The sequence below is a fragment of the Ochotona princeps genome, chromosome 8 (genome assembly GCF_030435755.1).
Source record: "Ochotona princeps isolate mOchPri1 chromosome 8, mOchPri1.hap1, whole genome shotgun sequence".
Classification (NCBI taxonomy): Eukaryota; Metazoa; Chordata; class Mammalia; order Lagomorpha; family Ochotonidae; genus Ochotona; species Ochotona princeps.
In genome coordinates this window covers 55,471,972-55,489,722 of record NC_080839.1, presented here as the reverse complement: position 1 = coordinate 55,489,722, position 17,751 = coordinate 55,471,972, and the positions used below count along the sequence as shown (strand labels likewise).

At 38.2% G+C, this 17,751-nt stretch overlaps 1 protein-coding gene across 3 annotated transcripts in view; it reads right to left on the bottom strand.

The window, feature by feature from the left end:
* Window positions 1-17,751, bottom strand: part of LOC131481019 (striatin) — a 118,304-nt gene that overhangs the window by 38,548 nt on the left and 62,005 nt on the right. For all 3 annotated transcript variants that reach the window (XM_058668085.1, XM_058668087.1, XM_058668086.1), the window contains exons 3-4: window positions 13,846-13,919; window positions 1,761-1,839 (exon numbers count right to left, since the gene is read on the bottom strand). In XM_058668085.1, coding sequence (XP_058524068.1) covers window positions 1,761-1,839; window positions 13,846-13,919 — 153 coding nt within the window. The remainder of the gene's footprint in view (window positions 1-1,760; window positions 1,840-13,845; window positions 13,920-17,751) is intronic.

The following is a 17,751-nucleotide window of genomic DNA, read 5'->3' as shown; positions in this document are numbered from 1 at the left end:
GTCTTATGATTTTATTTTTCTTCAAAGTTTTATTCTTTTATTTGAAATACAAGTTACAAAAAAGAAAGAGAGAGAGAGAGAGAGAGAGAGAGAGAGATTCCTTCCACTGGTTTTCATACTCCAAATAGCCACAATAACCAGGGCTGGGAGCCATGCAAAGCCGGGCCCAGAAATCCATCTAGATCATCCAGATCACCCACACGGGTTGTAGAGGTCCAAGAACATGAACCTTCTTTTGCTGCTTTCTCAGGTGACTTAGCAGGCAGCTGAATGGGAAATACAGCAGCCAGAAATTTAATCAGAAATATGAAATGCTAGCACTGCATGTGACAGCTTAATCCACCGCCCCACAACAGGAGCCCCAGGATTTGATTTTAGTCATTATTAGAAATAAAAGAGATACTTGAAAAAGATGTGTAATCAAATGAAGTAAGTCTGTCTTATCAAATCAAGACACTTGTTTTTAATTCCATCCAATATTTACAGAAAAGTCTTAAAATTTGGGATAAGATTCAATTTCTTTGAACTTAATATTTATTAGCACGTTACTACAAGAATTATAAATAATAATATTTGTAAATAATATTTGATACATATCTCACTTTGGCAACAAAATCACATCACATTACAGATCTTATTTTAAAATTGCTCTGGCAGGGCAGGTGTTTGATGGAGCGGTTTGTTAACAATTGAGACATTCCCCTGGTGAGTCCCTGGCTACTGAGGGCACTTGAGGAGTGAGCCAGCAGACAGACAACCTCTCTGTCTATCTGCAGCTCTGTCTTTCAAACAAGATATGAATAAACTTTTAGGAAAAATCCTCTTCAAAGAAACAAAAAAGAAAGAAAGAAAATCCTTTTGCCACAGGATCGTTTTATTAAAGTGTTACTTCATTATTCATTGATTAAAATGCCATCTTTTCTTTGACTAATGGATTTCTAAGTTTTCTAAAATATCTCTCAGAGAACTGCTTCTGAAACCACTTCTTGTAACAAAAAACAGAGCACTATTTTTCATGAAAAAGGAAAATACCTAAATTATATTTAAAACCAAAGTGACAGCACTTTTTGTTTATTACATATTAGTGAGAATCCATTTATTACACCTTAGTAAAAGTCTCATTTTTCTTCTTTGTCTAAACAAACAAAAAAAGAGATATAAGGAGATGTTTTAATATTCTCTTCCTATCATGAAATCAACTTAGAAATCACAGGTTTGAACTAGATTTAAGTAACTCCAAAACCCCAAAGCAGGCAACATATCTCACTTTACTGAGTCCCAAGGCTGAGTACCAGCAGTCCAAAGATGGTATGCAAGAACAGGCACTGAGCTGGTGCGTCTACCACCTGACACCACAACCCCAACGCAGTGTTATCTCCTCTTCATAGGCACAGATACATACTCTTTAGAAAAGTGTATGTTACACAATATTTACAAATTTGGAGAATTCAAAAATTTCCCCAGTGCATTTCAAACAAATTTAAACACAAAAAGTCACATATAATCACTGACTAAACTTATCCTAAAACATGCAAATTCTTGTATAAAAGATGCAATAAGAAGAGTAATTTTAATGTTATAAGATCTTTCAATAATATAAACTCTATCACATGGAGGAAGTGTTTAATACAAAGGTAGTAAGCTTTCCCACAAAGATATGATAGTAAAAAAATTTTTATTGACAATTGAAAATAAAAACAATCTCACAAAAATATCTTTTTCATTTTTAACCCTGGATAATTTAACCTTGGGATACTTACTGTCTGAGTAGCTGCCGACCTTGTTTCCACATTAACTGGCTATTCTGTTGTGGCTGCACCTCTGTTTCATTACCTTCATCTAGAAAAATCAAATCATAATAAAAGTGACTTGTTTAAGACATCATAACTCATTGAAAAAGTCCAATAAATACTTAAAATATTAAAAATACATTAATATTGCAATTGTAAGATTTTAAAACAACATAAATTCTTTTTGCAATGCTCACTTCTATAGCAAAACTCAAACACAAATTAGTTATTGCTAGTGGATTACCTTGGAGCAGAACTAAAATACTATTTTCTCTATCACTAGGAAGCCGAACAATTTCCTCCAGGACAAAGACCTATGCAATCAGTCACCCAAAAGAGTCAAATAAAAGTATAAAGTATCACATCAGACTGTGAACAAAATGCCCAAATACGATAATGAAATAGCCAATTTGGTTACAAAAAAGACATATAAAATAATCTTAATCCAATGTTTCCTCCACTAGCTATTAATTTAAAAAAAAACTTTTAATGACATTTTTGAACAGAAATCTTCTATGCCTTTTATAGCTTAGATTCATCATTAGGTAGAAGCTGAATTCTTTCATGCAGTGAAATTTAAGTTTCCTTCATTCAAAGCCCAGACTGAAAAATTTCCCAACTCAATTTAAACAAAGAATTCATATTTTGTATCATTCTTCGATCAACATGTAAGAAACTGTAGAATCTTATCAAGTAGAATTACTAGAGAAACTGGAAAATGCATTGTTCACATTTGAAATTAATCACTTCTTACATCCTTCGTTTCAGTAACTGTGTCACACATATTATCTCCTTTAATCCTTACAATCTCCTAAAGCAGGTGTTTAATTCCACGTTGAAAAGACAAAGTGGATTTCAAAGGATTAACTTTCATCTGTGTCATTCTAGAATCCCAACATTTTTCTTCACATGTTGTCTGTCACTACAATGACAGAAAACTAAAGATCCAGGTGACTGAAAGTAAGAATTAGATATGACTCTGAACTAATGAGGTATGTCCTGTAATATACCAACAATAATAATCAAGTAGACTGGTAGTAAGAAAATGAGGAAAACAAACTCCAAGTAAAGTTTTTTTCAGGAGATAATTTCAAAGAGGATATAGTTTTTTAAAAAAACAAGGCAGACCCTGCAGGTAAGCATAAGAAGCATGGAAGGAAACAGTCAAGAGGTCATTAAAAGTGTGCCACTGGCATACACTTGGCATGGGTCGGGGGCAGACCAGGCTGAATCAGTTCACATCATCCACTGGCAAATTCAAACACCAGAACAGAGTGTGGGTTGAGCCGGGTTTGGTAGCAACAAAAGCAATGCACAACACGGAATGCCAAGGTGAGGTTGCCTGTGCCAGATGTGATCACAGCACCCAACCAGCACGCGTGAGAACCAGGAAGGGAGGGGACAGAACCCGCAGGGGAATAAGGGGTGGTTCCCTTGCTGGACAGCTACTCCCACTGGAGAGCGTGAGCTGGGATGGGGGTAGACCAGACTAGGCAGGGCTATAACACCTGTGCGCCTCATGTGGCCCAGATCAGGGAAAAACCAGGCTGGGCTGATTATTCCTACTGGTGCAATCTACAATTAGAGTGGGTGAGGGTTGTTTGGGCTTAGCCACAGCATTAGCTGGCAGAAGCTGGCATTGGGGGCTAGTTCTGTCAAGTTAAACTGCAGAACCACCTGGAGAGTGTATAAGCCGGGCTGTCCCGCAGCGACACTAAAGTGACGAGGCACGCTCTTGAGGGTCTGGGAAAACAGGAACCACAACCGGACCCTTCATTGCCAAAAGTGGCTGCGTTTAAATCCTTATCTCTGCTGCTCCCGTTCCCATTGGTCTAAGCTTTCCTCCCCGCTTCTCCAACCCTCTTTCCGCCACCCTTCTTCCCATATTTCTTCCCGTACTTTCTGCTGCATTTCTCCGTTCCTGTCTCTCCGTACTGCTTTTACTGCTTCTGTCTGTATCCCTCTTCTCCGGCTCTCTCTCTCTGCACCCTTCCTCCCGCTCGTCCTTCTTCTCCCTCGTCCCGTCTTTCTCCGTCCGCCATCCGTCTGTCCATCTGTCGTCAATGTCGTCCCCTGTCGTCCATCCGCCTAGCTTTTACCGGCTACTTTTATATCGTTCTCCACCAATCACTTCTCCCTGTGGGTCCACTTGGCGCTACGTGATAGGTCAGTAATCACAGCGAGGGCATTGGCCTATCCCTGTGACTTCCTGTTTACCTGCTGGTGAGACCAACTCCCCCTCCTGGCCCGGGGCCAGCTGCCATCTTGCAACGGCCCCTATCAATCCCAGGAGTGGCTTCAGCACCCTGCTCCCCACAGTGCATAATCTGGGAGTGGCCTGGGAGGGAAACAGTGAGCTCCTCCCTCTTAGGTTATCACCCCCTATGGGAGGGCACAAAAACTAGGACAGGGGCTGGGGTGGCTAGACAGAGAGACACCCAACAACATCCGTGAAGGCTGGATAGTTGAGCTGGTTAGATGGAACAAGGTTTTAATACCCACTGACATGTATGAGAGCAGAAGGGGATGTGGGACAGACTGGACTAGTCTGCCATACATACTGGCAAACCAGGATAGGGGGCGGTCCTGGTGGGGGTTATTGTAGGTCGCTCCAACTAGGCTGCAGCTCCCACTGGTTTATGAGAGGGCCGAGTATGTGCTGGGCAGAACCAGGCTAGATTGCAAACACCCATTGGTTCCAGTGGAAGACAGGGATGGAAACAGAACCAACCCAGCAATTGCAACCACCAGTTGATCAGGGGTGATGGACTGTGCCGGGCCATGTGCTTGCTAGTACATACAAGAATCTGGTCTGGGAACACCTTAGACAAAGTTTCTTTGGAGATCCCCCCAATCGAGCTTCCGGACTCAGAACCCTAACCATCAAAAGACAGAGGTCAGAACAAGTCAATCAACCACCTCAGCTATATGTTGGCAATGAAAATACTGGACAAATGGTGACTCGATGATGGACTATGTCAATCAGTGGATTCTCCAACGACCTCATCATGCTTGGAGTGGTGAGACTGGCAGCAATTCAGAACTGTTGAAATATCAAAACCACTTGAACAAGACCCTCGGAGCATGCCCCACATCTGGGACCTGGGGTGGGGCAGGAGACTGGGTGGGAGACTCCCTTAAAATCCCCTTTTACATCAGATATAATAAGGAAACAATACGGAACTAACTGTCTTGCCCATCTTCCTGTAGTGCTTGAACCTTTTTACCCTAATTATGTCAAGATTGTCAAATAAATAAATATTAAAAACAAAACAGGTATATAAATATCAAAGATTCCCAAAACAGATAAGAAAATAAAGAATCTATCTCACACACACAAAAAAATAACTTAACACATCCAAAACTCCTAATTGACTATTAAATTATGATATGGAATACCCATTTTCTATATGCTAAAAAAAATCTTGGAATTTTAATGTAGGAATGGAATATTAGTTTGGATATCATTCTAATAGTGCAGTCACGTGTTTTGCTTCTGAAAAAGTGAAAAATAAATGATGTGCGTTACTCCCATCTATGCATATCTAAACTAGTCAGGAGGTTGAAATAAGTCAGCTATGTCTATACTGATTTGTAGAACCAATTACAGAAATAATTAAAAAAATAAATGCAAATTGGTACTGAAAAAAAAACAAGGCAGAAATAAGGCCATAAAACCAAAGAAAAATTACACATCTTATTTTCACTGATACATAAATACAGGAATTTGTATGCTACACCGTGTGCTACGGTGTACCACATGCCAAGTATATAACCTATACTGGCTAGGTAAGAACATTTACATCAGCATTTTAACAAGTTTTAAGGTACTTCATCTCCCATCAGAATAGGCCTAAATCCTTTCTACTCCGTTCTCAGACATATTCAATTGCTTCTACCTATTTCAGCAGCCACTGATGTTACAATAGTGTATCAATTTAATGAAGTGTTACTCCACAACAATGAAATGAATGCTGACATATACAAAGAAAATAAGCTTCAAATACTTCCAGCAAAGGGCAAAGCGCTAAAAATGGAAAATAGACTACTGGCTGCCAGAATATTTCAGTGGGGAGGGAGGGTTAGACTGAAAAAGGGAGTAATCAGGGCCAGCACAATAGTTCAACTGGTTAATCCTCAGCCTATAAGCACCAGGATCCCACACAGGCGCTAATTCGCATCACAGCTGCTCCACTTCCCATCCAGCTGCCTGCTTCTGGCCTAGGAAAGAAGCGGAGGATGGCCCAAAAGCCTTGGGAATCCATGCCCACATGGGAGACTCAGGGGAGGCTCCCAGCTTCAGAACAGCTCAGTGCTGGCCACTGCGGCCATCTGGAAAGAGAGACAAAAGGTGGAAGACCTTTCTGTCTCTCCAATCTCTATAAATGTGAGTTTTTAATAAAAATAAATAAATCTTTTAAAAAAAAAGGAGTAGTCACAGACTGTACATGTTTGCAAAACAGGAAAGATGGCCAGTTTTAATGTATATAAGAAAGTAAAATGAGACAAATGAAATATGAATATACTTCCATCCTCTCAAGGTCAAATCACTTATATTCTATCAAGGTTAGGCTCACAGTTCTTTCCATTTTAGTAAATAGTTGCCAAATATCAGATTCATTCTTGTCATATTGAGGGTAAAAGGCAACATTTCATGAAAGTGAAGATTTTAAAGTAACATCTTAATTTATTAAGAATAGTTATTTGATGGCCACTTCCTGTCAAGTTGGAGTAATAAGAATTAGATCTACTCTCCTTTTTTTAAGGATTTATTTACTTATTTATACTTTTATTGGAAAGGCAGATTTACAGAGAGGAGGAGAGACAGAAAGATCTTCCACCTGCTGATTCACTCCCCAATTGGCTGCAATGGCTCAAGCCAAGCCAATCCAAAGCCAGGAGCTCCCTCCAAGTGCCCATGTGGGTAAAGTTCCAAGGCTTTGGCAATCTTCCAATGAAGCCAGGAGCTAGCTGAATGGTAAACGGGGCTTCCAGGACACAAACCACCACCCATATGGGATCCCGGTGCATACAAGACAAAGATTTAGCCACTCAGCCATCGATTTACCCTCTTACTTGAAGTAAGTATAAAAAAGACAAAACAATGTTTTCAAGACACTGGATATAAGTCAACAGAGGATGGTGGTTCTTGACAGAAGGAAAGCAGGGAAGTGAGTCTAATGACTGTCCCAGCTTCTGCCTTGGTAATTCCAGATCACAACAAAGAGAGGTTCAACAAATGAAATATCTCAAGAAATAATGCCTAAGGTTTCCAAATTTCAAGAAAGCTACCAACCCACACATCCAAGAAACTCAACAGGTCACAATCACAGGAAACACTGGCATGGGGAAGAAAGAGGAAATTATACCAAGGCACATAATAAAATTGCTTAGAATCAATGACAAAAAGAAAATCTTAACAGCAGCCAGAGGAAAAGGGTCACACTGAATAAACAAAAACAAAGGGTGACAGCAGGTGTTCATTTCATCAGTAACAACGCCACTTAGCAAAACTGACAAAACGTTACAAAAGCTGAAAAGAATCATTACCAGCAGTCCACACTGCAAGACTAAAGCAAAATGATACCAGATGGAAACATAAATCTACAAAAATGAGTGATGAGCACTGGAAATATTTCCTGTTCTTAAGTCTCACTGAAAGAAAATTAACTGCTGAAACAAAACTAATACAACAGTATATAGTTTATACTACATATATAGTTTATTACATTTATATAATTTAGACTGTATTAATTTATGACATTAACAAATGTTATGAACTATATACAAAGTAAGATGACAATATCTTTCATACACAATAATAAAAAGGCAAGGTGAGAATAAAAGCATTATTATTGTAAGATTCTCACATTACACTTGAAACAGTACTATTACTTGAAGATAAGCTGTAATAAGCTACAGATGCTGGGCCCAGCAGCGTGGCCTAGTAGCTAAAGTCTTCGCCTTGAAAGCCCCAGGATCCCATATGGGTGCCGGTTCTGATCCCGGCAGCTCCACTTCCCATCCAGCTCCCTGCTTGTGGCCTGGGAAAGCAGTCGAGGATGGCCCAAGGATTTGGGACCCTGCATCCGTGTGGGAGACCCGGAGGAAGTTCCTGGTTCCCGGCTTCGGATCAGCATAGCACAGGCCGTTGCGGTCACTTGGAGAGTGAAATCATCGGACGGAAGATCTTCCTCTCTGTCTCTCCTCCTCTCTGCATATCTGACTTTGTAATGAAAATAAATAAATCTTTAAAAAAAACACACACAATTAACTTGCACAGCTGAAAGTCTAGTCTAGTATGAGTCTAGTATTAAATGTAATGCTATTTACATTTAACACAGTGCTATATGGTAATCATACTAATAATCACACTAATATAAGTAAGCTAAACATCTAATTAAAAAATAGAATTTCGGGGTTAAGGTATGGTGGCATATAAGCTTAATCCTCCATCTGCAGCATCAGCAACACTTCCTGATAATGGCCTGGGAACGCAGCAGAAGATGGCCCAAGGCCTTCGGGCCCTGCACCCGCATGGGAAACTCTGAGAGCTTGTTTGGAGGTTCTAGCAGGGGAGCGCAGCTACTTGTATTCCCTTGACCAAAGACTGGTCCTCCTCTAGTGGGAACACACATGGAGCGGTGAGGGAGGAAGGGAACACCAGCCCAGCCAGCCAGATCAGCCGAATCAACCCTGGCGACCAATGGGGTGACAGATGTCGCAGCCAGATCGCCCTCACATCCCACATGGGAAACACTGAAGAAGCTCTGAGCACCCAGCTTCAGACAGGCCCAGCTCTGCCTACTGCAGCCACTTCGAAAGAGAGAGAGAGATGGAAGATCTCTCTCCCTCTCTTTGTATTTTTTTCCTTTTTTCTCTGTGTAACTCTGACTTTTTGGTAGAATAAATGAACCATTAAAAGAAAAAAAGAATTTGTCTCATTGAATAAAATTATTCAATTTTCAGAATTATCTGGCTTGTATTAACTCAAACAGGAAAAATTAAGATAGCAAAGACAAGTAGTTGTTTTTCACACAGCCTGAGATGCTAAGTATCCCAAAGTAGAAATAAAAGATTCACTACAATGAAAAACAAAATTAGAAGGAAATATAAATTGCTGTGAAAAATGCTATTTGGATACACACTTTGTAGTGCCTCCTCATCACAGTCCTTAGCCTGGGTCAGGCCTCCTCTGCTTCACACACCCGCCCCAGCCAAGTCCGGATTCGCAGAGGGAGTCCACTTTGGCCTCTGCACAACTACCGGCCTCCACAACTGTACTCACTCTCCAAACACACAACCCACAGGCTCAGTTACTTCAACTCACTCAGTCTTCTGCCCTCAGGTCAAATCCACTGCCCGTTTTTATAGTTTCATTAGAACACAGACACACTCATTCAATTACATATTGTCTATGTCTTTCCTGTTACAATGCCAGAGTGGCAGTGACAAAGAACATACCACCTACAAAGCCAAAAATATTTACAATCTGACCCTTAACAGAACAAAGTAGCTGACCAGTTCTAGACCCCAGTGGTACACTTTTAACTTGAGCTTTTTCCCAGCTTCACTTTCTTCTTTCTCTAATTTTAGTCCACAGTCTCTCATTCTTTTGCCAAAATTCTCAACTTTCTTGTAACTCTGTCCCTCCATGAATTCAGTGAATTCAACTATTAACTCTACATTCTCTGACTCTACCCAGGCTACCAAATATGTAACTACTGCCTCTATTTAAATTCATAATCACACACCCCAACAAGACCATTCGTTTTCTTTTTTTATTATTATTATTTTTACTTCATTAATTACATTGTATTATGTGACACAGTTACATAGGTACTTGGGTTCTCCCCACCCCTCCCCAAACCCTCCCACCATGGTGGATTCCTCCACCTTGTTGCATAACCACAGCTCAAGTTCAGTTGAGATTCCCCCATTGCAAGCATATACCAAACATAGAGTCCAGCATCTTATTGTCCAGTCAAGTTCAACGGCTTCTTAGGTATACCCTCTCTGGTCTGAAGACAGAGCCAGCAGAGTATCATCCCCATTCGTTTTCTTAATCCTAGTATTCTTCTACTCACCTCAGTACTTTTTTTTAACATTTTATTATCATTATTATTATTATCATTTTATGATACAATTCCATAGGCTCCTGGCATTTCCCTTATCCCGTCCCCAATTCCCTCCCCCCACCTAGTTCCTCTATATCATTACTAAAATATAGTTCTTCATACTCAGTCATATGTCCATCATTGTTCACCTCAGTATTTTAAATCTCTACTTTTCATAGTTGTCTGAGTACCTGTAGCAAACAATCCTATCCCAGACATAAGGCTATCATATGGATAAGTCCCATAAACACTCACCACCAAGCTGAACCCCAAATCTACAAACCTCAAGCCTAACTCTCATGTTCTCTCTTGGTAATAATAAGCCATGTTTTTCTTTCAGGAATTCCTATTCTTTCTTCGTATATCTTCCTATTCTAAATGTGTCTACTTTCTTTCTTTAAAAAAGATTTACTTATTTATTTGGAAGGCAGTTACAGAGAGCGACAGAGACTGATTCCATACCCTGGCTCACAGCCCCCAATGGCTGCACTGGGGTTGGGCCAAGCTAAAGCCAGGAGCAAAGAACTTCCTGGGTTTCTCATCCAGGTGGCAGGGACCCAAGCACTTTGGCCATCTTCTGCCACCTTCCCAGGTGGCATTAGTGGAGAGTTGATCAGAAGCAGATCCAGAGCAGCTGGTACTTAAACCGTTGCTCCGATATGGGATAGCCGTGTCACAGATGGCGTAACACATGGCACCACAGCACTGGCACTGCTACTTCCCCCTAAGAAACACAACTCTCCCCATCTCCCTTCCCAGACTCTGTGCTTTCAGCTACTGCCCTCTGACGCCTCTTTGCCTTCTCACCTCCTAGGCATCCTGAAAGTTGATTATACTAATCCAGTCTTCATATTCCACTCATGTCTTTGTTCTGCCACCCTCTCTCTCTCAAACTGATGAGCATAAAGTGTTCAGTGAACTGTGTGTCAGTAAATCCTACAGGGACTCTACCCACCTGAGATTTACTCAGGAGTGCTGAACACTAACTCCTTCTAGAAATTATGTTCTGATTTTCCTCTTGCTATTAAAAGTAGCCTTATCAGTTTTCCTTACCAGTATTTTAAATGCTGTCATTCCACAGGGTTCCATTCTAGGTGTTCTTATTCTTCTACCTAAGATTCTTCAGTATTCTCTTCTCCTGCAATGGCTTCAATGTAGTTGCATCAATAATATATGCTGATAGTGTCCAAATCAACATACCTAATCTATACCTTCACCTTGAGCCCAAGACCCATCCACCCTACTGCACTGTCTTAACTTGACTATCTGAAAAAAATCCAAAAGATGAACTCATCATTGTTCTACTCCTAGTCAAGGTTTTAAAACTATAAACGTGAGAGTTAGCTTTGACTTGTCACTTCTTTTATCCCCTTAATTCAATCAGGAGCAATTTCCTGCAGAGGTTATTTTTCTTCTATTTATTCGACACAATTTTCAACTCTATTGTAACTAGTTCTGTTAAGGTAATCTCTCTGATTTACCCAGGTGGCTATAACAGTTCTCTAACCAATATCCTCATCTCCAATTTTGCTGCTCTTCAATCCATCTTCCATTCTACAGTTGACATAATCAAAGATAATCTGATTACATAGCTCTAATTGGAATCCTTCGAAAGTCCTCTCATCACTCTTAAGAAAAAGTACAAACTCCTTAGCTTATTTCACTAGACTTTTGTAACATTCTACCCTCTAGCTAGTTCTCCAGCAGTATCTAGCAACACTCCTTGCCTCTTTTTCTTTACTATCCAGTTATCCTATTCTTCAATGTGCCACACACAAAGCCTTACTATTTAAAACTCTCCCCCACCTCTCATTCAAAAATATCCCTACTTGTCCTGTCATTCAGATGTCAAAGGTAAGCTTCCTCCAAGAAACCTTCTTTGATCATTACTCTGTTTTGTTCCTCAGCTGCTATGCTCAGTAACATTTACGTCTCTGTCATACATAGCATATTTTATTACAATCAATTCTTTGTTTATTTTCCCTATAAAATCCAATAAAGTACTGTCTTGTTCTCTGGATATGACAAGCATGAGATATTTTAAAATGTTTCAGATGAATTGATGGTTGGAAAGATAGATGGAATGATACAAAAGTTTAATTTGGAACTGCATATAAGAAAAAATATCTGTGTTAGGAACAGGCCCAAGAATAAGTTACAGTTTAGGAATGATAAAACACCAGAGAAGTTAATTAATATCACAGGGATTTTAAGTGTCAGAACAGAGTAAAATTCATAATTGATTCCAAAGTCCCAGCTCTTTCCACTGAGCTGTCCTTTTTACCCATTAACATTTTGTATACATTCTAATCAGGTTTCCGTACTAATAAATGTATATTTTAAAGTCACTTTTAAAAATTAAAGCAAACTTAAATAAGTAGTAAAAAAATGGGAAATGAAAACTTTTAAATGTAGCATTAATTAAAATCATTTCTTTGAAGCAGATATTTTTAAAACAGGCATTAACAAAGAGCCCAGATTTTCTTAAAATTATTTTTGTGAAATTTAAGCACTTTTTAAGCTAGTAGACAAGTAAAAACTGAAACAAAAAAAGGGAAAAAAATACATCATTGATCAATTACTGTTTCTCTAAATCTCAAGGACTTAATATTTAGCTACAGAAAAACGGTAATAGAGCACTAAAGTGATTTAAATACAAAATTGGCAGCACTACTAGAAATCATTTTGGAAAGTTCTTTCATACAATGTCAAATATAGAACCAGCATGGGGAATATGTAGTTAACAGTCAGACAGATCTGGATTCGCTTCCATAACTCAACACTTAACAGTTGTATGATTTAAGGTAGTTTCTTTCCTTCTCTTAACTTTAATTTCACACACACACAAGAAAAATGTTATATTTACTGAGTAACTGATTTAACAAGTGATATTAATACAGACACAAAGTCTCTAGCACAGGTAGGCATTTCAGTAAAATGACATAAATGAAAGGAATCTAATTTGAAATTATACCAAAAATATACGAAACATAGTGATAACATTTGAATAATTTCTTTGTTTACCCTAACACTTACTACTGAGCAAATTATATATGTATATATTTTTTTACAAGTACTATTTTGTACTAGCTGGTAGTGTGAAGAAGAAAGTAGGAGTAGGAAAAAAGAATAACACAAAAATGTTTTAGGTTTTAAACCTATGCTGGCTATACAATCTCCTGTAACAAAATACAAAATAGGAATCCCTCTGTGCTCTGAGCACTCTCACCTCAGCAGTTCCTACTCTTTCAGGATTTCAAGGACAGGATGTACTTTCTACCGCACATCTCAAAATTTCTATTAATGGGGACCCGGCGGCGTGGCCTAGTGGCTAAAGTCCTCACCTTGAATGTGCCAGGATCCCATTTGGGTGCCGGTTCTAATCCTGGCAGCTCCACTTCCCATCCTGCTCCCTGCTTGTGGCCTGGGAAAGCAGTCCAGGACGGTCCAAAGCCTTGGGACCCTGCACCCGCCTGGGAGACTCGGAAGAGGTTCCAGGTTCCCGGCTTTGGATCGGCGCAGCACCAGCCATTGCGCTCACTTGGGGAGTGAATAATCAGACGGAAGATCTTCCTCTCTATCTCTCTGACTTTGTAATAGAAATAAATAAATCTTTAAAAAAAATTTTCCATTAATGCTGGGCAGATCCAGCAAGACAAGGGTAAGCTGGTACATGTTACCCATTAATTCCAATCCTTCCAGTAAGTGCAGAACACAAGCAGGAAATGGGAAACTAAGAGAAAGGGGAAGAGGATAAAGGGAGGAAGGCAGTGGAAAATTATCTAAGTGATGCTAGAGATTACTGCCACATGATAAACAGAACAGAAAAAACATAACACATAAGTAATTAGAAATTAACTTACAGTTATAAATGTTCTTGCTATAAAAATACTGGACTTAACTTCTTTTTCACTTATACTTCCTTTGAAATGGCTTACCAGAATCATAGCTTGGTGGCTTCATATCTCCCTGATTCAATTCTGTCCCATATTTCAACTTGTGGTATTTGGCTCTAACAAAGAAATGAGAAAATACAAACCATCTTAAAACATATTTAAATTAACTTTATGATACATAATAGGAGTAGTCATTAGTATGCAGTTTTGATTAATCACTCCTAGAGAATTTTCAAAGGCTCGTTGCCTTCCATGTTGTCAAAGTAATAATATAAAAGTAATTGCCTATTGTCACTTTCACATCATCAAGTGTCACTAAAGAAAGGAATAACACTGGGAATCATAAATCTTGTAACCACAAATTAAACTTATACCATTACAGTTTCTATAGTATTCAAACTTTTTAATGGTTGCCAGAGTTGAATTCCATTACTGAAAATAGTAAAAAAAAAAATTGAACTGTGAAGTAAACTTATAAAAAAAATAAAAATCAAGCACTTTACAAACAAAATTCATCTATAACACCCTATGTCCTGTCAGGTAATTATAATTTACCAAGTGTGCATGGCAGTGAACAAGGGAGAAGGGGGGGACACCAATCAAACCCTCCATGTTGGAAAAGATACTGCAGTGGGAATGAACACATATCCTTTGACCTCTGCTCTGCAAGAGCTATGAACGGGGAAGACTGTCTTCTTCTTTAAAGTTAACAGAATGCTATTGTTTCTAATTAATCAGATTGCACCATTTCAGATTTAACAATCTGACACCTGAAAAATAATCTAAAAAAAGGTAGGTATTTTTGAAAAATTAGCTAAAAATGTCCATATATGCTTGGCATATCTGTACACTTTAGCTGGTTTCACCTCCCATTCCCAAATACTGAGACCACTTACAAGAATATTCAATGTGTTAAGAGTTGGGCAGTAACAAAAACAATATAATTCAAAACACCAAAGGAACAAAGTTGTAAGAAATGAAGGAAAGACTGACATAGCCAAATTTGAAATGCTTCTTTCTTTTCTTTATAAATAACTAATGGAAAGCTTGTCATAAAACTGTTAATAGCTTGTATGTATAAAGTAATGGAATTTTTCTGATTACTTTAAATAATCATCATTTCACAAAACAAGTTTTGTTTCTCAATGATCCAAATTTTATATTTCTTATATAGAGGGAAATCTAATGAAAAGATAAGTAGCTGCTGGCCTGTCTCATAACATGCAGGAGGCACATGAGCATCATTCAGATAAGGCTTCATACCTCAGGTGTATATGTATAAAAGAATACTTGCTTCCGGAAATGAACTGACCTTGAAGCTTACACAAAAAAGTAAGGTTCAAAATACTATGTTCAGTATGCCTCCAAACAAGTCTCACGTGTGTGTGCAGATACAAGCAAAAAAAAATATCACTAGATGATATATGATACATAAGGCATCCATTAAGAAAAACTCCTTGGAAAGAAAATCAGTGAATGAGGCAGAAAAAAACTACTTCCTTGTTATATTTATTAACCAATTGTGTATACATAGTTCTCTTTCTTTTATTAGTCCATGTGATCTAGAATATCTTTTTCACTGTTCTCAATGTATATCTTAATCACAAAGATTTCATCATCTTAAGACCAAATGTTTTCAAACTTATATCTGTAATAATGCTACTATTAAAGGGTAAGGTTTATACATACTAATCTGATTTAGAATTATCATAAAGTAAACAAGGTTCTTAATGTAACTGTCAATATTTTCCAAAACCATACAGGTGCATCCATCTACCATAAGCCAAATTAAAACACTTCTTTCTTAGGAGTCACAAAGCAATGTAATGTAATCAGCCTGCCAACATATTATATTAAATCTTTTAAATAAAAATGGTAATAAAACTGCATTAAGTTTATATAATATTTATATATTATGTCAACAAGAAAAGCATTTTTGAACACAAAATCCTGCATTACAGTGCATTCTAGTGGTCACAGGGAAAACTACAACAAATTTTACAAAAAAAAAAATGTAAAAAAAAGAATGAACATTCAAAAAAAAAGAAAAACCTAAAGAAAGATAAAATATGTTAAAACCTGTTATATTCACCACCAGCTAGAGTGTCTCCTACCACAGTCTTCTTATGGAATGATTACATTCCCAGAAAAATATCTCAGAACCTCTATTTCTTTCATAATAGTGTTTTTTGATGCCAATGCACTAAAATATCACTGCACTCATTTTCCCCCAGTTTTATCACGTAGCTTACTGCCCTGCCAATGTTCTTGCTTACTATTCATTTTCCGTCTGATTATGGAATAATTACGTAGATTTCATATCTAACAACCACATTCAATACTTAGCTAGGTCCCTCAATTTGTCTTTACTAGGTAGAATAGCAAAGCGTGTTTAATAATTATGATATACTAAAAGAAGTCTTGTGTTAACTTTGCTGCAGTCTATTAATACATAACCCAACATCCTAATCATAAACCTAAATAAACATAATCTCATAATTAATATTAACGACCTATTACAGAGTATCTACGATGTGCCAAGCACCACCCTGACTGCTACAAATATTCCAGTTTGTGGTCATGTTAGAGTGTAGACAAGGGGATCCCAAAAAAAAACAGAAATGAAAGTAAGTAACTTTAGCAACACTATGATAACAGCTGTGAAAGCATTTTATCATGTGTTCTAAGAATACGGATAACAGAACATCTAAATATGTCTAAGATGATGTCAAAGAAAGACACCAAAGACAAAGCAACATGAGATTTTAGCTAAACCTCAGAAAACCAGGACCACTCCAATCTAACAACAGGACTGACCAAGAGCATACTCTGCAAAATGAAACAAAAACACAATGTCCCCAAAACAATAAACATTTAGTACCCATAAGCCACAGAAGGAATGGAGTTCAGAAAAGAGGCTTGACTACAAAAAGAGAACTCTGAAATTAGGTATCTCTAACAATTATATAATGAGATTATCATATCTATGATTTTGGAAAATGAATTCTATGGATGTGAAAGATGAACTGGAATACAGAAACACTGGATGCAAAGAGAAGAGTTCAGTAATATAGATCAAAGAAACATGCCGGTGACTGGCTAAGAAATGGGGAAAATGGTGATCCACAATTACACCTTACAGAGTATTGAGGTTCCTCAGCATAGAAGCTCCTGAATGAGCCTCGGATGATACTCTACATATTTACAAAAAGGTATATGTAAACTGCTAATTTTATGAATTTTATTACACACTAAGGAATGCTTTGATAAATAAACAGCTAGAATCGTAATCTCTCTAGAATATTAACGACTATTTCCTATTACCCTGCGATCAGAGTGTAACTACAAAGAAGATCTGTAACACAGCTAAACCAAGCCAAGCTCATTAAATATTAACAGATGAAATGAAAAGATGTGGGGAATATGCTTGTAAGAACAGATCAAGGCCAGCACAGTAGCCAAGGGACTAAGTCCTCACATTGTGTGTTCTGGGATCCCAGGGCGCTGCTCCACTTCCCTTCAAGTTCCCTATTTCTAGCCTGGGAAAGCAGCTGAGGACGGCCCAGAGCCTTGGGACCCTGAACTCACGTGGGAGACCTGGAAGAAGTTCCTGGCTCCTGGCTTCAGACTGGCTCAGCTCTGGCCATTGTGGCCACTTGAGGAGTCAACCAGCAGACAGAAGATCTTTCTGTCTCTCCTTCTGTCTGCAAATCTTTCAACAAAAATAAATCAATCTTTAAAAAAAAAAAAAAACAGATCAAGATAAAGTAAGACTGACAAAAACATTAACCCCTTAAGGCACAGAGGGAAAAAAGAAGTACCAGCTTTATCCACGTTTCTGTTTTACATTTTCCTCAATATTCTTTTTATTACTGGCATTGAGGCATTAGAAAAATTAGAAGAGAAATATTTTAAATCTCCAAGCCACAAACACAAGACTTCAGTGTA